General features: G+C 46.2%; 1 protein-coding gene and 1 non-coding gene across 4 annotated transcripts; one reads left to right on the forward strand and one right to left on the reverse strand.

Annotated features, from left to right (window-relative positions):
• The first annotated feature begins 3,464 nt into the window (after positions 1 to 3,464).
• LOC141999688 (protein CutA homolog) lies at positions 3,465 to 20,793 on the forward strand. 3 transcript variants are annotated; one of them, XM_074973355.1, is made up of 6 exons: positions 3,465 to 3,703; positions 6,318 to 6,466; positions 13,973 to 14,032; positions 16,568 to 16,613; positions 17,612 to 17,661; positions 20,309 to 20,793. In XM_074973355.1, exons 2-6 carry the CDS (start codon positions 6,339 to 6,341, stop codon positions 20,358 to 20,360), a joined length of 336 nt encoding a protein of 111 aa, XP_074829456.1. In that variant the 5' UTR covers positions 3,465 to 3,703; positions 6,318 to 6,338; the 3' UTR covers positions 20,361 to 20,793. The 3 variants fall into 3 exon arrangements, with proteins under 3 accessions (XP_074829456.1, XP_074829458.1, XP_074829455.1); XM_074973354.1 differs by having other exon boundaries at positions 3,486 to 3,703; positions 19,470 to 20,780; XM_074973357.1 differs by lacking the exon at positions 13,973 to 14,032 and having other exon boundaries at positions 3,479 to 3,703; positions 19,470 to 20,782.
• Positions 13,177 to 13,280, reverse strand: LOC142000117 (U6 spliceosomal RNA). Its single transcript, XR_012642164.1, has one exon. It is a non-coding gene; the product is annotated as a U6 spliceosomal RNA (small nuclear RNA).
• Positions 20,794 to 21,162: the final 369 nt, after the last annotated feature.

Here is a 21,162-nt window from a genome sequence, read left to right on the forward strand (position 1 = left end):
TCCTTTCGCGTCCGGTAAATTGCAAACAAAATGGCGGTCCCCTGCCCCTCGCTGGTTGGCTGCTGTCAGGCGAGGGGCGGGACTAGTCTGGCGAGTCCGCCCCGTGGCCTCCTGGCCAGGCCTAGGGCGAAGCGGTCCGCTGGGGCCAGGGTGGCGACGGAGGTGGCCGGGCGGGGCGGGCGAAGACGTCTCGCCGCCGCCCCCAGTCACTGTGGGGTGTTAGTGACGTCACGCCGTGCTGGCGCCTTCCCAGGGGTGGCTGCAGGGGGCCCCTCCGAGCCCGGGCCCCAGGGAGTGGCCCAACCCCAGGCTGCGGCCGGGTGCCCCACCCTCCGGGCAGCCGCTGCCGGGAGGTCACACAACACCCCGCCGTGCTTCTCGGGAGGCTTAACCATACCCCCCCTCCCGGCACCCCCGTGCTTTTAATCCTCCACAGTACGAGTCAGGCTCTTAGCCCCAGGAACCCCCTTGCTCGGCATTGCCTCAGCCAAACACAAAATAAACCCGACCACGAGGGCGCTGGGTATCCAGGGCGCTGCCTCCCCAGCCCGTCACGCCGCTCCTTCATATATATAATGTCATATAATATCAGGGTTGGAAGGGACCTCAGGAGGTCATCTAGTCCAACTCCCTGCTCAAAGCAGGACCAATCCCCAATTTTTGCCCCAGATCCCTAAATGGCCCCCTCAAGGATTGAACTCACAACCCTAGGTTTAGCAGGCCAATGCTCAAACCACTGAGCTATCCCTCCCCCCTCCCGCAAGCCTCCCTCACAGCGTGGGCAGAGCTGCGGGGCGCCGTCCGCAGGGCCTCGGAAAGGCGAGCTCTCCGCTGCCCGGGCATCTCGCTGGAGGCACAGATCCAGACCGGCTGCCTTTTGTTTCAACTTAGTTATTTACACTGCGCACAACGGCAGTAAACAAATAAGTGCTGAGGAATGTAAAATGAAGATAATATTTATCCGCTGCTGAGCTAATTAGATGATAAATAAGCCGGCGGCTGTGCAGGAAAACTCTACGGATGGGGGTGGCGGGGGAGAAGGGAATTCTCCCTCCATACTGTGGAGTATCGACACAGCTGCTCCCTTGCCCTCTATTTGGGGGGTGGGGGGGTTGAGTAGTAGAGTTACGCAGTTGTGGACCCATTGGCCTTGCTTGGCCTAGGCAGCATTGCAAAGTGAAGTGCAGGGGTACAGACTTTCCTTATCCAGGCTCTCCACATTCCCTTATCACATCTGAGCCGTGCAAGTCTGACAGTACCGTTGTGCTGAGGATGGTCTGTGCCTGCAGGGGAGATCAGAGTAAGACGAAAATGTGCCCTCTTTCAATCTATGAGGAATAGGCCAGGCGAATGAAGCTTAGCCGATACCTGAATGTTTCCATTTTGTAAAGGGTTTTGAATGATCTATGATATTAAATATCTCTAAAAGGTCACTAACAATAGCAGAGTAACCTGGCCCTCATCCTTTGCCCGGGAATGAGATAGTTAGCAGTACAGTACTATAATTGTAGAAAGTTCTGGTCTAAAGCTAGACTTAGACCGCTGTGCTAAGAAGTTTGCAATGATCTGCTGATTACTACATTTTCTAGTCGCTTGAGAGACCTGACAGTAACATAATACAGTGAGAGTTTGAGATAGTGTGACCGTCTCTATTCATGAACAGTTGAATTCTTAAAGGGACATTGTCAAAAAGTTTTAGGCCTGAAATGCCTAATACTACTTTTCACTTTTATAGCACCCGCTATCTGAGGATGTCAAAATGCTTTAAAATATTCATGAATTAAGCCCCAGAACACTCCATTGTGCAGATGGAGAAAACACACACGTATGTTAAGTGACTTGTCCAAGGTCACCCAGCAATTCAGTGGCAGAGCTGGGAGAACTCAGAGCTTACTTCCTGCCCTTTAGCCACAACTACGTGCTTCTTCCAATCAGCTTTGTGTTTAAGAAAAAAAAAGTTTTACAGAGCCAACTATTATTAGAAAGGTTTTTTTTTAAATCAAATTCAATTACTTTTAACATTATTTTTTTTTAAATGTAAAACAATCCCTTGCAGCGTGAAATCCAAAACATTTTCTGATGCTTGTGCATGGGAAGGAGAAAGAGAAGCTGGCTAGAGATAAACGTGGAACAATTCAGGCTAGATGTATTGTCCCAACTGACTGAAAGGTTGCAGATACACAGTGTGTGAGATTGGTAACATGAAATAACTTTTAAAACCTCCAGGGTTGTCAACAGGTAACGATGTCATTAAAAGCTAGGGAGATTTTCTCTCTAAATGCTTCTTAGGTTTGTGCACTTTGAGCACATTGTTTCCTTCATATTGAAATATCTTATTCTGGGAGGCGGGAAACCCTAGTTTTGCTCACATTCAGATATCACAGTGATGGGCATAATAGGCTTTGGCCAAGTCCAGTGAACGTCATAGTGTCAAGTTCCCCATCTTTTAAATGGAAAAATAATAATACTTACCTTCATTACAAGAGCGTTTGGAGGATTAATTAACTATCCAACCCCGGATTGATTTACTCAAGTGAGTAGTGTCAAGGAAGCGTGACTCACATAAACCACAGAAAGGAATTTTTGAAGGGGCAGAATGTCTTTTCCCAGCAGGAAGAAAAGGAGTACTAGTGGCACCTTAGAGACTAACCAATTTATTATTCCCAGCATGGACTGTAGCCAGGACTCAAGGCAAGTACTGTGGAGTCTCCAATGACCAAAGATGAGTGATCTGTCCCTAAAACTACAAATCAAAAGCTTCCCCAGGAATCAGATTCTTCTGTGTCTAAGAATGGCAGCGTACATCTGCCCTTGCACCCTCAGTACCATTCAGGGGACTGGATTAGATGACCTCTCGAGGTCTCTTCCAGTTCTAGGATTCTAGGGTTCCCTGAGCCAGCGGCCCCCGGCCCACACTAAGTAGGGTGACCATCCCTCCCATTTGGGCGGGGGCAGTCCCTTTTATAAACCCTATCCAGGCCGTCCCAACTTTTTGGGGAAAGCGGGCATTTGTCCTGTTTGCTCTTGCCAACTTGCTCAAACAGGACAAATGCCCCTTTGTCAATAGAAGTGGAGTGCGGAAGAATGGGGGGGTAGCAGGGATGCCAGCTCCGCTGGGTGGGGGAGGCAGGGCTCAGGTGAGCAGGGACGCCAACCCCGGGTGGGAAGGGGCAGCCGTGCTCCGGGAGAGGCGGGGACCAGCCCTGGGCAAGGAGCGGGGCCCTCAGCCTAGCCCCACGCGGTGTCCAGTTTTCCCTTTGGGAAATCTAGTCACCCCTAACATGGGGGCCCCGTAATGCATTCTGCAGAGCGAGGAACAGACTGGGCAGCACACGATCCTTTCCCGCAAGCGAGCAAATCCCAGCTCTACCTTCGGGCTGCCTGAGAGCGGCTCCTGCGGCTCTGTGCCCTCGCCTTGCCCGGCCGGGCGGCAGGTAGCCCACGAGCCGGGCACCAGCCCCTCCTGGCAGCAGCAGCAGGAGGAGGAGTTTCCGTGACCATTGCAAACACCCCTCCCGGCCAGACCCGCCTTGGTGCCGCGGCCACCGGCCCCAGCAGCGCTCTGGGCAGAGCGGGTGGAGGGGCGGGCTGGCAGCACCGGCCTTGGCCCTGGACTGCAGGATGAAGATGGACTGGCTAACAGCGCTGCCAGCTGCCGGCCGCCCAGAGCTGCACCCGTCCGGGATGCTTCACTTTGCTGCTGGTAAGATGGATCCCTTGGATGCCACAGGCTGTGAACCCCTGGAGGGCTGCAGAGCCCTGGGAGCCCAGGCAGGTTACAGAGACTGTACGGGACAGTGCCCGGGCCCAGGCGATGTCACCTTGAATGATCGTTTCCGCTGGTCCCTGGGGCACGCAGCTGCCCAGCATGGCAGGCAAGGAGACCGGGGGAGCTGCTTGGGGGAAGATGAATCTGTGAGCAAGAGGCATCTCACCTGAACACCCCCCCTCACGCCCCGTTCAACTCCTCACATGCTGCAGAGCAGAGTGTAAACGAGTCAGTGTGTTCGTTCCTGTTTTGTTGGGTACTTCATAACAGATTGATTTTTCCGGGACACTAATTGCACACAGCTGAGTGCATTTTCCAGCAAACTTCTCCCCATCTGTGGGAAAGCTGCAAAGATGCACTTAGCAGAGTACAAAATTCTCCGTCTTGGGACAATGCAGACCCCAGGACAACTTATGCTTTCGGTATTTAGAAAAAAGACCCATGCAAATGCCAGTCTGTATATAGATAAATTCCTGATGCCCAGACATCTAATCCAGTGAGTGATTACTGAGATGCAGATGGAGAGACTGGGGGGCCAGGCAGACTTACAAAAAATTGACCTGAGAGAAGAAACACACACATGGAAAATATTCCTTTGTGAACATTTTCAGACTTCTTATTTGTTTGGAAGGTAATTTTAAAAAGTTTCTTTCACCATTATTGAGGAATCCTTGCTCTACTCAAGGCTGCCATGATGGTTTCATTTTTAGTGATGCGTCAACACTAGAGTTGTTTATCAAAAACACTGAATGCAGGGATTTGAAACCCAGCTCCAAAACCAGTCCTAAGTTTTGTTTTGCATAACCTAAGTGATGAGATTTTGCAAAATCCAGGACATTCGCAATTTTGCAAAATCTCATCACTTAGGTTATACAAGCTTTTGGGCTGCACAGAACTTTCCAGTCTCACATTTTTTCAGTGATTACATGGAGTGTTGGTGTAGCCCCATGGGTCCCAGGATACTAGAGAGACAAGGTGGGTGAGGTAATATCATTTATTGGACCAACTTCTGTTGGTGAGAGAGACAAGTTTTGAGCTACACAAACGTGAAGAAGAGTTCTGTGTAGCCCAAAAGCTTGTCTCTCACCAACACAAGTTGATCCAATAATAGATATTACCTCACCCTCCTTGTCTCTTTAATATCCTGGGACCAACACAGCACCAACAAAATTGCATATTTTTCAGTGATCTCACTGAATTTAGGATCTCACAACTGTGGTTTTTGAATCTAAGTCACTTTAAATATTGACTGCTCTGGGTGTATTCAGATTAACAACCCAGAAGTTTTCAAATCCAAAGTTTTCAATCCAGTTTGGCCTTCACTTGTTGGACAAACCTGAGGAAACAACAGTTGTGTTGTTGCATCAGATTTCTCACGTCTTGTCTGGGGGAAAAACAGGAGGATTGTAAACATTGTATCACTCTTTATTTACAAATGTTGCTCGCTGGGACAGCCTCATGGGATGTTCATATAACTTTCATGAAGGGTCATGATTGCCATGCTGAACAGAAGGGAGCATATATTTCTCCCCTAATAAAGGGAATAGAAACACTACTCTACTTTGGCAAATACCCATGCCAGAATTGTCTCTTTTTCTGAGTTAAATGTAAGTTGGCAATGTTCCTTTAATCTTAGCGTGCACACAACTAAATTCATCCATGGAGTAGCTCTATAATTAGATGTAGTTATTCCAGGGATGAATCTGACCTACAAAATTAAATACACAGCTGAGATAACAGTGGACACTGTTGGGTTTCAGTTTGGGTGCTTTTAAATCAGTGCCTATAACAACCATCGTATGCAAAGACTGTATGAGTGATTTATGATTTCCTTCTGTAAATATGTTTTTGCTGTACTTGTCCATAGTGGAGACAGAAAGGCAGCAATTCCTTTTGCAATAAATTGGATACCAGGCTTGCATAAAAATCTGATTATCTTCAATCTCTACTGTGCAATTTCTCATAAAACAAATAGTCTGATCAGCCAACCAAACTACAATTGTTGTCTTATTTGTATATTAACAGCCCACTCTTAGAGCTTTACTTCCCTTCAGTATTAAGTCTGAAATAATAGTTTATACTGAAGGTCAGTTCAGCTTGTTCTTGGTTTTGTTTAAAGGATGGAATGTAATTTATCCCACCAATGAAGTACTTTATTATTCTCATTTTTAAAAAAAAATAGAAATGGTTTTTATGATTGTCCAGTGGATATTTTTGTACATGCAAGTTTTGAGCATGATGCTTGCTGAAGCAGCTGGCCCCAGACTCCTAGGTTCTGTTCCAGACTCTGAAACTGACCCATTTATGCACTAAACCCACTGCTCTAATGTTGGACTGGACCCACTGCTGGGGAATGTTTATTTGTTTTAAACATTGTTTCTCTGAACTACAATAGTAAGCTTTATTGTAATACTGGCAACCCAAAGAATGGATATTTTATTTTTGGATCATACATACTGTACATGCTTGGGGTTTCTTTAAAATACAACCTAAATTTGAGGGACACACTTGACCTGGCATTCTCACTGTTGTATTTTGCATTCTTTAGGTAATAACTCTGTCTTTACTGATGTACCCCATGCTGAAGAGTCTAGGTCTTCAGCTGCACTCTGCAGTCACTGGCAGCTATATCTCGGGAACCCATTCCATTGCTTTCATTAACTGTCCCAATGAACAAGTTGCAAAGGATATTGCAAGGTACAGTGTCACTTTCATTGTTGTTGTGCTTGAATAATTCAAAGGCTGGCTGTCATGAAGTAATGGGTTTTTTGTTTCATTTACAGTAGTTATTTCTGAGGAGGAGTAGGGTTTCTCCCATTTTCTCCACATGACACCCTCTTTCTCTCCTACTCATGCATTAACTCAGTCCCACAAACAGCTCCGTAGAGTAGGAACTCAACCTTCTAAAGGAAGATTGTTAAAAAAAAAAAAAAAAAAATCTATCTAGCTGGTGCAGAATACAGCTGCCTGCCTCCTTCGAGGCCTAGGCTAATGTGAGCACATCAAGCCTCTTCTCAGATTCCTGCACTGGCTCCCAGTCTGTTTCAGATGCCAATTTAAGGCCTCAGTCCTAATTCTCTAGGCAATTCATGGATCAAGCAACCACCATGACAGCTGAACTCCTTTGAGACAATGCAGATCACACAGCTCAGCAACACTGCATGAGGGTGGAGAGCAAATCATTCTGTGTCAAGGGGATCTGGCTATGGAACAAACTTCTCAGGTGAGATTAGGTGAATCCAGAGCATGACCATCTTGAGGAAATGTTACCAAACTTTCATCTTTCAAAAAGCCTTATCACCATAGCAAGAATGACACTTACAACACTGACACCCCAACTATCCAAACACTCCTCCAGAAAAAAAATCCTGTAACAGTCAACCAACCAACCCAAAACAGAAACCAACAAAACTAGCCCAAGCAGAGATGCTACCCTAGAAAGGATAAAGTGTCAGAGACTCCTATGAAGTCCACTAGGGACTTTGCTATTGCTATTGACTTTATGTAGAAAGTGCCCAGATGCTACAGTGATGGGTGGCAGTATAAAAGACTAAGATAGATAAAATAAAATAAAGAAAACAAAACAAAACCAGGCCAAAAAAAAAGGGGGGGGGGGTAGGGGGGAGACAAAATCTGCCACTCAATGCCCCTCCCTACTCTAATGTATTTTGCAAGGGCTTCAAATACATCTAGATCTTTTTTATTTTTAATATACCATAGATTTGTATGATGAACACTTCAAAAATTCCTAGCTACATGGCTAAATAGCTGCTCTGTTCAGAATACTGGAAATGTTTATAGTGGACCGTTAAGTTTCCTGCAACACCTCTTATGAGCTCTGTTCCCTGCTAACTCTCTGCTTGCCAAAAACTCTGCCTCTCTTCCCTAATAACAGAGTGTTCCCAAACAGCTATTCAGGAAAGAATGGGCTACCAAAAGGCATTGTGTGTCACCCTTAATACTGCAACTGTATCAAGTGTGTTACCACTTCATGTGTATGACAAAAAGAATAACTGTGCATTACTGGTGAGAGGACCATTTAGTCTCTGAAAATGCTACACATTAGCAGCTCCACAAACATTCTCTGTCTTTGTTCCTTCTCTTCCAGGGAAGGGAGAGGAAATAAATCACTCCCTGGAGTTCATGCCCATTGCTGAGATTTACATGTATTTTGCTCACATTTTTCTTGGTATTAATGAATTAAAGTTGAGCTCAGAGGAATTTGGATTAAGTGATAATGGCTCTGTGGATGAAAGCTTATTTTCCAAAACGCTTTAGCTGCTAGTATGGATGTCTTTATCCTTCTCCTTGATTGCTCACTGAGGTACTTATTCCCAGACTCTGCTTGTAAGTATTTTCGTTGGTGTTTGTAAAGGCAGAAAAGGGTTTCAGATTTCAAGGACAGCTCAGCTGTAAACAAATATTGTTTGGGGGCACACCAGTTAGAGCAAGTTATAACCTGAGTGACCTGCATTGCTATTAAAATTGATACTTAGTAGAAGTCTCCCAGTCTTTACAAAATGGAGATTTTGCTTCTTTGCCTGTGTCTGATTTGGGAAGTTGAGTTTTGTGGGTCCAGAGGGCATGATCAGGCCCTGTAGCATTCTGAGGGTGACCTCACAAATAATCTAAACCAAAAATATTTCAGGCTGATCATTATCTTTTATGAAGAGAAGACTGGGTTACAGCTGAATATTCCATCCACCCCCAGTTTTGCCTTGTATCGGTGCACATCTTTCTTTACCGTTCTGCTTATTCATATTTCATCTGTCTAGAGCATGAAGACAAATGTGCGCTAATGCTGGGACACAGAAATACACATGAAATATCTAGCCCAAAGCCAGCATGAAGTATACAGCCATTTTCAGCCACCCATCTTCATCTTGTTATTAATATTTGCAGTTCCCACAGGGTTCGTGTGTTCCCTACATCTCAGTTAATCGGGGGGTGGGGGGACGGACGGACATGGACCAAACAATATCCCAGGAATTGTACTTTGCACTTCTGTGGTGCTTTAAAAACTTGAAGCCTCACAACACCTCGGTATTAAGTGATTATTATAAGCTCTGCACAGCAGTGACCTCCCGCTCATTGGTAAAATGCATAGGACACTGTTGGTAATCTTTAGAGAACAGTCCCTTTCACATAGGAACTGCCTTGCAGGATCAGACCCAGGAGCCATACAGCCCCATACTTTGTCTCCCACAGTGGCCAATACCAGCTGCTTTGGAGGAAGGTAGAAGGATTCCCGTAAACCTCTCATAGGTGATGTTTCTTCCTTGCTTCCAATCAGTTAGTGGTCATGGCAGCCTGAAAGTTTGTCTCTTATTTTTTATCCTGGTACTTTACCTGTTGTGTGGATTAACTGAGGGCTGCAGTCTCCAGGGCTCTCAATCTGGCATGCTTCACCTGCATCAGCTTGATAACTTTTTTCATGTAATGCATCAGCCACATTCTCTATGTGGTTCTGATTGTGTCTCACCTCTATAATCCCTGTTGACCTTAATCTCAGACCCAAGACTTTTAGAAAAAAAAGTCTGATTTTCCTCCTAAACTCTCAAACCTCTAGTAGATCATTAGGACTGGTTGAAAAAATTGTGTCAAAACATTTCTTGATGGAAAATTGGGTTTGACAAAATGAAAATTTCCACAGGAAGTATCTGCTTTCCTCAAAATAATATTAATAATAATTTTTTGTCAAAAAAAAAAACAACCTGAACATTTTTGGACTTTGGCTATAAACTTTAGTTGTTGGCTGTTTTGGGCCACAAATGTTCAGGTTTTCAACAAAAAGTTAGGTTTTTCCCATGGAAAATCTCATGTTTTCTCATTAGCTGTATAGATCATGTTACAAGTAGTAGGGGTTTACAGTTGAAACTAAGAGCTTGTATGTACATCACTGAATCTGAAGACAGTGGTTTCCCCTAATATCCCTTCTTTCTCCATCCTCTGCTTGCTGAGGTGGCATGTATGCTTTATACAGTTTTCCTCTCCATTTAATACCAATTAAAAGTATGTTTTCCAAGTTATCTGGTAGTAATCTGAAATTAACATATCTGAGCAATTGTCAGGTCCCTTTCAGTAAGGAGCCTCTTTCAATAATTACGGAACCATCCTTTCAGCTCATCTCTCTTTTAAAATAGACATGGAGGAGTTGGAATGTCTGGACATGTTACAGCCGTCAAACTGGGAACTGCTTCCTGTCTGTTGCAAGGGGCTAATTAGCTTGGCTTTCCGCCATTAAAATCCTCAGCTCAGAATCTGTTCCTGCTGAAGTGTTAATGTCACCATGTCCTCCTGCTTCTGTGCTGTATTTTTCCCCTCTTCCAGTCAAGCTGCCAAACAAGTTTGCTCCAGAAACTGCTCATCTCCAGAAATCGCCATCACTGTCAACTTTTGCCATTAAACTTTGTTCTATGTCCCTTAGGGTGTCAGACAGATAGGGCAGTGCTAATGTAATAGTAATGCTACCAAAATACAAGTTAGAGTTTAATAGAATACCTGTAGTAGACAAAAATAACTTATAGATCAGTGTACATTTAGAATTTTTACTGCTATAAAATATGCCAGCTAGAAGAAGGCCTGAACCAAAGCCCATTGAAGTTAATGAAAGACCCCTGGGGTTTGGATCAGGCCCATAATTCAGATACAAAATCTTTGTTTGTGTTCAAACCTTAGCCTGGTTTAACAGCAAAGAAATATAGGTTCAAAGAGCTAGCTCTATGTCCAGCTCTTCCCAGCGGTATAGCACATGTGCACAGCCTAGTTTCTGTGTAGGATCTATAAAAAGTGTAACATTTTGTTTTCTTTTAAGCAGTAATCACATTGTCAAGTAACTAAACTTGACTAAGCAACACATTTGCAACTAGAATGAGCCACTTTAAAGCTGAAACCTAAGCCTTTGGATAGGTTTTTGTGGGAGGGGAGGGGTTGTAAAGAAGCAAAAAACATTTTGCTATGTAACATGCATTTTTAAATGCCCTTTGTCTTCTGAAATGTTTCCATCTCCAAGTGTTCTTGGTTTGTGCCAGTCACCAACACTTAAACATTCATCAGCAATTGCGAAAATCAAGCATCAAAAATTGTGTCATGCGGTCTGGACACAGATTATCGCCTAGAAAAGCTTTTTATGGCTATTTATGGATGCATAAATACTGAACATTAAACATTTGATGTGCATGAGCCACAGTTTAAATGGCTCCCTAATGGATACCATTTTACAAGAAGTTATATTGCATTCCCTGTCTCAGTCTGTGCTCCCCAGGGACCAATTTCTAACCTGCTAATTTGTAGCAAGAATTCTGGATCAAATCTCTGCAGGAAGGACATAAATAGTTTCCTTAAAGGGACAGCATCAGAAGTTTCTTATTATTATGCTTTCTCTGCTCTTTGCAATTTTCTGTTAGAAGGCTGATACAGACCTTGTCCTCCTGTTTTTCCTTTTTCATATGGCAAAAATGGATTTTCACTTTCCTGCTCCAGTGTATTTTGGCACATAAGTCAATACCTTTGCTTTGTTTACATCCTTACTTGTGTCAGGGATAGTATTTATTAATTTGTGCTGTCTGCTGGCCAACTGATTGCTGCAACAAAGTGAAATATAACATCTTGCATAAAAATTGTGTCTCTCTTTTGTTTTAAAAGAGATTTTTGCAATCCAGGGGACATTCCTCGTTAGATTAGAGCCAAAGTTAGCCTTCAGCATTATTGCAGAGGACTCCACAAAAGCAATATAACTTACTGGGAAATGGTCACCTATTTCAGAGGTGTCACCTGAATACAGGTGTAGTTCCCAGGAACTCCTCTGTTCTAATCCCAGCTCCAATAGTGTCTCCCTGTGTGGTTTGGGGTATGTCATGTAATCTCTCAGGGCCAACTTCCTCCTCTGTAAATTTGAGATGGGAAGGATAAATTCTTACCTACTTTAAATGGTTAAGAGGATTAATTAGTATTTTAAAGCACCTTGAGGAGAACAAGGCTAAGTATTATTATAGCAATCAGCAGCATCTTTTGAAAACTGTCCCCCCTTCTGTAGTATGTTACTGCTTCTTCAAATCACTTAGTAAGATAAGACAATATGACCTTGACCTAAATAGCAACACTGAGTCAGTTTCAGCCAGTCACTGGATCGCATCATTTTTCCCCTTGCAAGATACTCTATGCTGCGTGAGATTCAGGCTAAAAACTCAGATCCTGGGGTCACCTGCTCATAGTCTCCCCCATGTTGTTCCACTGGGGAAGAGGTAAGGTTATCTGACTGTCCTTGGGGCATGGCTCCCTCAGAAGGCTGTGCTGCCATACTCTCTTTGGCAGTGGTTGCACCCAACCCGTTCCTCCAGGAGTTTGTAGCCACAGAGGAGAAGTAACTGCTGGGAACCAGCCTAGACCCAAGAGAAGCATGGCCTGGAGAGCAACCGCACGCTGGCGTCTCGCCTCCGCAGTGCCCGATGCCGTGCCACGGAGGGGATTTCCCAGCCTCTGTGGGAAGAAGGCAGTGGAGCTGTTTTTCTCCCCCATCCACCGGTCTCTCTCTTTTCCTTCCTGCTACTAGAGGAGAGGCCAGTCTGTGGTCCTGCATTGCGGCAGGGAGGGTGGTGCAAGCCACCTCCATTGTCTCGTGGATCTGGCTGCGGACTGTGTAGACAGACAAAGCAGGTTTAATAATAAAGATGTGAAAAGAAGCTTATGAAAATCCAGATGAGAACCCAGGCTATCTAAATAGCTTTGCTTTATGGGTTAGGTGCCACATTTGAACCTGTTACATAATTGCATACTGGTACTGTGGCCTGGATGTCTTCAGACAGCTGACATGTGTTAGTTACCATCTTTGCTGATTTAGGCTGCATTTGGGGCAGGTCACCCTGAGATGTTGTACAGTCCTCAATCTACATGTGGTATTTTCACACCTTGTGACATGAAATCCTCCTTTAAGGATAAAAGATTCACTAGGGGATATAGTTTGTTTCATAAACCCACCTAGGATATATCAAAATCTGGATGTAAGGGTGATATTTTTAACCTGCTCAGAACCAAAGCAGGTTTGTTTTATTTTGTTTGAAGTAGCTAATAGTGTACAAACATCAGGGTTGGTTTAACCATCAAACCCACTGAGGGTTAATTCCTACAGCTGGGTGGATTTATTCTTTAGTCACTCCTGCCTCCTCGTCCGGAATTTTGAGGTCATATTTTTGACTCAAGTGTAATTGCTAGTAGTTTAATGTTTTCATTGCCATAGTGCTAAGTACAAAACACAGGCCAGAGTTAAAGGAAAACAAATTACAAGTCTAACAGGGCCATGCCTTCAAAAAACATTTACCACAATTTTGGGGGCAGAAGGTGCAAAAGAAACAAGCTTGATGGTCTCTCCAAAAGTGAAGAGATACTGGTGAGGTGTTTTGTTTTGTTTTTTTAATATGGAACGCTTCACGAATTTGCGTGTCATCCTTGCTCAGGGGCCATGTTAATCTTCTCTGTATCGTTCCAATTTTAGGCACAACATTTGACCTAGTACTCCTAGCCCTCTTCCTACCCTCCCCCACAGTTGCTTCTGTGCTCGCTTCTGCTGGCAGCCCAGATGTAACATGCTGGCAGCCCTGCAATAACAAACTAGTCCACAACCAAAGGAGGAAAATTTCAGGAAGGAATGGATTTGGGTTTCAGATTTCTAATAACTTTCTGGTATGAAAAGGCCGATGTTAAACCTTTAGTACATTTGATGATTTTTAGTCTGCTGTGCATGCAAGAAGCAGAGTCTCATGGTGTGAGTTTATGACTGGGAGTCAGGGACGCCTTTGTTCTAATCCCAGCTCCATTTCTTAATCTCAGCCTCAGTTTCCCCACTTGTAAAATGGAGATAAGACTGATACATCATGGGGATGGTGCAAGGTTTCATTAGCTAACGTTTGAGACTGCCATCTGTGTCATACAAGTCCTGCATTTTTCCCCAGGCCAGCACTGAGGCTGGAACCTTCAGGGTCTATCAGCAGCAACCTGGAGGGACCCTCCCCCTGGCTGAGCCAGTAGGAGCCAGGCTGAGCTAATCTCTGCTGGAAACTGATTAAACAATCATAACTCATGCCTGATGTCAAGGCTTGTCCTGGAGGAAACAGCTCAAGGTTAACTTCCCAGCACAAGGTGGAGGAGGGTGCTAGGAGTGGAGGAAGCACCATGTATTTACAAACTCACCTTGTCTGTTCTGTTTAGGGCCATTATGGATAAAAAGCTGGCTGCCTGCGTGAATATCCTGCCGAAGGCCTCGTCTATGTGAGTTGCACTGAACATTCCTCAAAAGGACATACAAATGCTTGTCTGCAAATGGAAGCCTAAGCCAGGAATAGCAAATCCAAGGGGTGCCGACGCACCCACAACTGGCTCAGGACTTCTCAGGATTAGGCCAATGAAACCATGCAATTGGGAGACCAAATTATTTGTAGAAGGCTGCACTGTTTTCCGATTGCTAGACAGGGAGATTATAAGAGTGACCCCTGTACTGCCACAGTGCATTAAGCATATTAAGAGTAGGGGGTGGATGGTAGACATGCCTGCCTGTGGCCATTTGTTTATTGGTTACTTAGGAATAGAAATCTTCACAAAGAGGATTTTAGCGACTTTCACCATGATGTAATGTGGGTTGCTTCTTTCATGAGACCTAAACTTATAATATTAATTGAGGTCTTCAGACGGTAGGAAGGGGCAGCCTTTGGTCCTGGAATATGGCAACAGCAATAATACTCACAGGCATCCTGGGCCTTCCACCCACAGATTGGAAACCTTGTCATTACAGAATGAAGCTCGAGAAAGGGGGGGGACGTATTAATAACCTCATTTCACAGCTGGGAAACTGAAGCATGAAAAGGTGTGGTGACTAGTGCATGGTCACACACACAGAGCCAGGACTAGCACAAAGATCTTCCACTTCCAGTGCCTTAGCCACAGGAACATCCTTCCTCTCTGAGGGCCTGCCTCAAAGCCCAATGAAGCCATCCACTCCAAGGCAGACTTCTGTGGGCTCTGGATCAGGCCCCAAATGCACCACACAGCTCCCCACCAGCCACAAATCTATCTGGGGCCCTACCCACCCATCCCTAACCTGGCTGGTAGAGCCGAACAACAGCGCTCCAAGCAGAGCTGGTCCAAGTAGTGCAATTCTCTAACATTTCTCCCACTCCACTAACCCCTCGGTAGCCCTGGGCTCACCAGCCCCATCTCAGGAGGAGTCTCTGTTCCGACATCGATCTCTCGCTGGGCAGTCTCAATCGGGGTGATGCCATTGAACTTGACTCCTGCAGACCCATCCTGTGAATAGCTCCTCTCTGTTTTCGGAATGGTGTGTGATAATCCATGTAAGGCTGGATCCAGGTCACACATATGCGCACACAGCTGTTTTAGCCTCCTCCTTCCCAGGCCAACTGAGCCCCTAGCTGCTGATCACTAACCTCTCTGACACCTCCAGATGACTTCTGGCTTGAGGCTCCGGGCACATGGGTGGCACGATGGCAGCATTCTGCCAAGAGAATTGTTCTAAAAGGGCACGAGTGCAATCAAGGAGATTTGCTCTTTGTCAGTCAGTGAGAAAGAAGAGGGGCTGGGATCAGTTACCTGGTGAAAGCCATTTCTGCAGAGAGTTATTCCCCAGCCGCCAACACGTAGGGTTCAGCCAGCTATCAAGCAATCATTTTACTTCCTTTCTAGATTTCCTACAAGAGACACCGATATAGCCCTGGTTAGCATGGGCAGGTGCCATGCAATGTGCTGTACACAGAGCTGCTGGCCTGTAGCATCCCCCGTTATTTCAGTCCTGGGCCCCCAAACAGCCCCGGCAACAGACTTTGCTGTTCCCTTGCCGGTCCACACCCCAGCATAGCTCTGCCCACTCCCCTCATTTCTGACATTCAGACTCCCCTACTAATCTTTCCCCCCACCCAGTTCTGCTGGGGCACCTCAATCCTGACCCATGGTAGCTCCGGCCACTCCAACACTACAGACGAGCCCTCATCTCCCCTGTGTAGCCCTAGTCCCAGGCAAACAGCCGGACATTGCCTAGGGTGATAAATGTTCATTTTTCATAAATCCAGGGATTGCTCTTGAGATTGTCACATCCAAAGGGGGTTCTGACATGGAAGTCATTTAAAATGCTTACAGTCACCTGGTACCTCAGTGACTCTCCCCACGCTTGGATCAGCAACAGGCTGCCAGATTTCTCCTCGCTCTTCAGACACGAGGCTCAGGCAGACAATCTACCCCTGAACTCTCTACCCTTAGTACATGCTTATAAAGCCCATTAGCGTGCTTGGGAAGCGAGCCTCTTTGCCGATAAATTTCATCCAAGGCATTCATTCCCTACTGTGTCCAAACAGCCAGACTTCGTTCCCAAACTTGCAATGCGCTCTGCTTGGGCAGACCCCTGGGCCAGCACAGAGCACCTCTGACCTCGGTGGGGCTCCACATGGCTGCAAGGGTCCACCTGTGCTGGACCGGGGCCTTACTGAGCACAGGAGAAAGCTTTCAGCAAGCAATCTGCCGAGTTCGTGACTCCCCCTATTCAGTCAAGTCCCTAGCAAATGATTCGAAAACGTGACATTTCTAGGATGACACAGAACAAAATAAAGAAATGTGACCTTGTAGCATGCACTGAACAGGCAAAAATCAAAACACAATAATAATACCTAGCTCTTACAGAGTATTTTCCTTCAGCAGATCTCAAAGCACTTCGCTGTCTTAAATGGATTTTAATGCCAAGCCAGCATAAATGGGGCTGCAGTCATTTACTATATTTCTTTCTTCTTCTTTTACATCTAGGTATTTTTGGGAAGGAGAAATAGAAGAAGCCACTGAAATACTTCTAGTAAGTGTCTGGTCCTGTGTATCTAGTAGAGACACACGTTTCTAAGAGGGGCCCCATTTCTGACACTCACCTACGATTAATTCAACTATTATGAGGATTCGCGGGGACAGCTCCAGCTCAGGGCAGTAGTGGCCAAGAATTGGTACCGTCTGAGCACTGTGTGAAATGGATTTGGAGGTTCTCTCTCCAGTTCCTTGAGGACAGGGGTCCGCGTCACAGAAACCCCCAGCAGAGAGACCCTGGCCTCAATGAGCCACAGTAGGCTGGACTCTCACTTCGGGAAGGTTCCATTCAGGTCAGGGCATAGCAGCAGGCAAGGAGGGGTCAACGCTTACTTTACTCAGCGGGGCTGTCAAGCCAGCATTTTTCCTGCATGTACGTGGCTAGAAGCACCAGCCCCATTGTGCTGGGCACTTTCCAGACAGGATGAGCGAGTCCCTCCTCTGAAGAGTTTACAGTCTAAACAGACAAGGCAGGGGAATTACCTTTTACACACACACCGAGCTCTTTTATGATGCTTTTCATCAGTAGCTCTCAAAGCACTCTACAAAATGAAGTAATTGTCATTACCCCCATTTTACTGATGGGAAACTGAGGCACAGAGCAGTGAAGTGACTTGTCCAAAGTCACCCAGCAGGCCAATGGAAAAAGCTGGGAACAGAACCAAGGTCTCCTGAGTCCCAGTCCAGTTCGCTAGCCACTAAGCCACACTGTCTCTCAGATGGGAAACTGAAGCACAAAGAGATTAAGTGATTTGCCAGACATCCTGCTGCAGAAGGTGCTGGTGTATTTCAGAATCTCCCATGGGACCCTAGCTCAAAGTTATCTGAATAATTTGCATATGCCATAATATTGCTATGAGACTTCCTAAGTGACTTTAATTCCCTCAAGAGAACTAAAGTAAATACTGTCAGCACTAGTGTGGACGCATCGGTGTGAGAATAATTCAGCTGTCCCGGGTTACATTTCTCTTTACTTCATCTCTTTTTCTTTTACAGTTAGTGAAAACAAGGACGTCAAAAATAAGTGAATTATCAGACTACATCAGGTGAGGCTCCTGCCTGTTGCAAATGATATTTTCCCCCTAAACTAAATTTGCCATCTCTAACTCAACCAGTCAGAGGGCAGTTACTTCCACCCAACACCCATGTGTAGTCGTTTAGCTCGTGGACTGCTTCTGCACGTGCCAGATATCACAGACACCATATCAATTCAAAGCTCACGCTAAAATGAAAAACTAAGTAAAACCCAGCTGGTTTCTGGTTGAAATTGAGTCCACATACCTCAGAAAAAACTCTCTAAGGTTCACCAACATGGACGCATGTTCAGCTTTTGTGTTGTAGCCATAGGGAATTCACAGAATCAGTGCAAAACTCGGTGAAACAGAGTTGTTTGCTCTTAGTCGTACCTTTGAAGGAAATATTTTTCTCACAACATGAAAAATTAGCTTGTGGAACTCACGGTCCCAAGATATCACTGAATTATCAAGATTCAATTATATGGAGCCACTGATACGGATAACAAGAATATCGAGAGTCATCATAGTAAATAAATAAGAGCTTTGGAGAGGATATCAACCCTGATGCTTCAGGGGTTAAGTCAACCTCTAACAATGGGGGGATAAGAAGGAAACTTTGCCTTAAAGCAGGTTACCCTATAACTGCCTACTTCAGGGTTTCTTGCATCTTTCTCTGAAGCATCTGATACTGGCCATGGTTGGAGACAGGATGCCAGGCTAGATGGGCCACTGGTCTGATCCAGTCTGGCAATTCCTGTGTGTGAATGATTCCCTCTCTTCCCTGCCAGCCCCAAGAAGGGAAGTGGTACTGTCCCACTTCTCCCTTCTTGGGGCCCTAGGGACTCTGCAACAGACCCTCTTACCTCAATAACACCCCTCCTTGGGTCTGGTTTGTTACAAAACCTAGTGCAAATAGTCCATCGCAAAACACATCCATTTATCATACCCACTGCATATAGTCCTTAGAATCCCGCAACATCTAGCCCATCAGTGTAACACATACCATAGTCCAGCATCTTCCACCACACCAGGCTCTTCTTCAGTCCTCTCTTGTCCTGCCAGCATGGCCAGCCCAGTCCTTCCAGCAGGAGTGCCACTCCACTCTTCCCAGTAGGAGCCTACCCACCCTCAGCTTCTCTGCTGGGAGTTCCTCTTCATCAGGGGAGCATCCACCACTCCCTGGTTCCATTAACCTCTCATTTCAGAAAGGCCAGTAGGTAGGCCCTTCCATTGCTCCCCTGGCCCTCGGCCCCTTCTGTTTCCAGCTCTCCAACGTGCAGACGTCAGCCGCTCCGCTGATTGCCTGCCTTCAGCCTTCCCTGGTGCTTGGCTTCAGCTTGGAAGCCAGCAGGCAACTCCCGCTGCTGCTCTCCTGCCTTCAGTCCTTTCCAGCCCTCTGGCCTTTCCTCCGGTTTGGAGAGATCAATTGGCAAACCGCTCTGCAGGCAGTCCACCTGCTACCCACCTACCATTGCTTCCATCAGGGACCTCCCACAGGTGCTGCCCCTTTCACTTTCTTGGTCAAACTGGCAACAGCTGTACTTGCATAAAGGCGCTGGACCACCTTCATTTAAAGGGGCCAGCCACTCTGTGATGCTGTGTTCACTTAAACCCCAAACTCACAGCAAAAAGCTCATGGATTTTGAATCTACATGATCTGAAGAGAAGGGCCACGGAACTGCTTTGAAGTCAGAGGCAAAGCTCTGGAGGCCCTTCTTGAAAGGTGCTCCTGTGAACTGAAAGCTCCACGTTTCTTGGGGCTGTAAGTAAAATTGAGCTTGTTCCTACAGCAGAAATGATCCACTCCCATTGGGGGCTGTGTGTGTTTTCCATTTTAGATCCCTGCATCCTTTTGAGATTCCTGAATTTATCAGCCTGCCTATAGACCAAGGAAACCTCCTCTATTTAAAACGGATTGAAGAAGGTGTCTCCGATGACTAGCTGGAATGCACCATTCTGTCCTTCTCCAGACATACCCAGCGTTTTCTTCCTGTCTGGGTTTAGAGGACATTTGCTTTGGCGCTCTAGTCTCCTCTCACTGCAGGCAGGACTGGTGCATACAGACGGAGGGCAATAAAACCCAAGGGAACGTAGGTAGCACAAGTGCCTGGGATTTGGAATTTGCCTCCTACTTGAAATACAGTTTAACGGACACTCCTCATTTGTGTAAACCTACGTTCTACTGAGCATTTAGCCACACATCATAAGTGGAGCCCGAAGCAGAGAAAGGGCACATGTTGTCCAAGAATAGTTCCAAAGTTGTGAACAGCGGAGTTTGCAAAGGTGTGTGTGGTGGGATGTGAGCTCCCAGGGAGACTCTGGCTATTTATAGGACCGGAGGGTGAAAATGCACATGACAGGGCCCCAGCAACACAGTCCACGGAGAAGGACCAGAGTTCCAGTCCACGGGCTGTCAGGGGTTGGCTGCACTGCAGAGGAAGCATACGCAGCCCCAGTGACGGTGAGCAGGGGTGACCATTGGTCTGTCTGCCCCCTGAAGAAGGGTTGCAGCAAAGTAGGGGAACCAAAGATGGGGGAGGTCCTGCCGAGCCCTCTGCCCCCCTGCCCAAATGAACGTAAATCAGGATGCAGCAAAACATCCCATGATGCACCAGCTCACATCATCTCCTGCTGTGCAGCACCATTTGCAGCAACATGTTGCTTTGTATCCTGACAGGGCAGCCGAGGCAGTTTACCAACAGCCAGCCATTCAGAGTGCGGCCCACTGAGCATTTGTGAAAGGATCCCAGGCAGCGCAAACAAGGACCCACTGGGGTGGGACTGGGGGACGCAGCTGACAATAGCCTACTGCTTCTGGGAAGAGCACAAACAGTTAATGCTCCCCAGAGCATATAGCGATGCCTAAAGGCAGCAGGGATCCAGTGCAGGCCTGTGCCAACATTGCCAGGCTAAGGAGACAAACTGACATACCTGGTCCCAACAAAAGCTTCCCTCTGACTAAAGCAAATGCTTTCTCCCTTGGCAGCCTGTAACACTGCAAACAGAGTCACAGGCTTGTAAATTATGGAGCAGTATGTAGTAATTGATGTGTCCGAGGCTTAATAAACAGACGCATTTCTTACTCCTGATGCCTGGTTTGCTCTTAGACTTTTGTGGTTATGAAAAGGCCAGTTGGGCAGTCCTGCTCTGGCATTGATCTTCCGGGGAAATGTGTGTGCGGGAGGGGGTGGATTCTGCAACATGCTTTGCCCTTGAGTATGTGGGCCAATGTTTGCGGTGAAGCCACCAGGAAAGAGGGGTCCCTTTGAGAAGGACTAGGACTTTTGGCCACTGTACTGCCAAAATGTTGGCTGTGGGTGACAACTACAGCCTGGGCCTGCTCTTGCTCCCATTGGTCAGTTCTGCCAGTGGTTTATTAATTCACGTAGGGCCTGATCTAAAGCTGATTGAAGCCAATGAGAGTCTCTCCATTGGCATCAGGGGGCTTTGGCTCAGGCCCGTGGTGCTGCTGGTGGGTGTCGCACTTTGCAGGTGTCAGTTGATGTCTCTGCCCTGAATGTAAAGTATTCA

This window comes from Natator depressus, chromosome 16 (assembly GCF_965152275.1).
Source record: "Natator depressus isolate rNatDep1 chromosome 16, rNatDep2.hap1, whole genome shotgun sequence".
Lineage (NCBI taxonomy): Eukaryota > Metazoa > Chordata > Testudines > Cheloniidae > Natator > Natator depressus.

Coding starts and splice junctions, on each gene's coding strand:
- LOC141999688 (XM_074973354.1), top strand. CDS start 6,339: ATGTACCCCATGCTGAAGAGTCTAGGTCTTCAGCTGCACTCTGCAGTC. Junction 16,614..17,611: donor AAGCCACTGAAATACTTCTA/GTAAGTGTCTGG, acceptor TTTCTTTTACAG/TTAGTGAAAACAAGGACGTC. Junction 17,662..19,469: donor GAATTATCAGACTACATCAG/GTGAGGCTCCTG, acceptor TTTCCATTTTAG/ATCCCTGCATCCTTTTGAGA.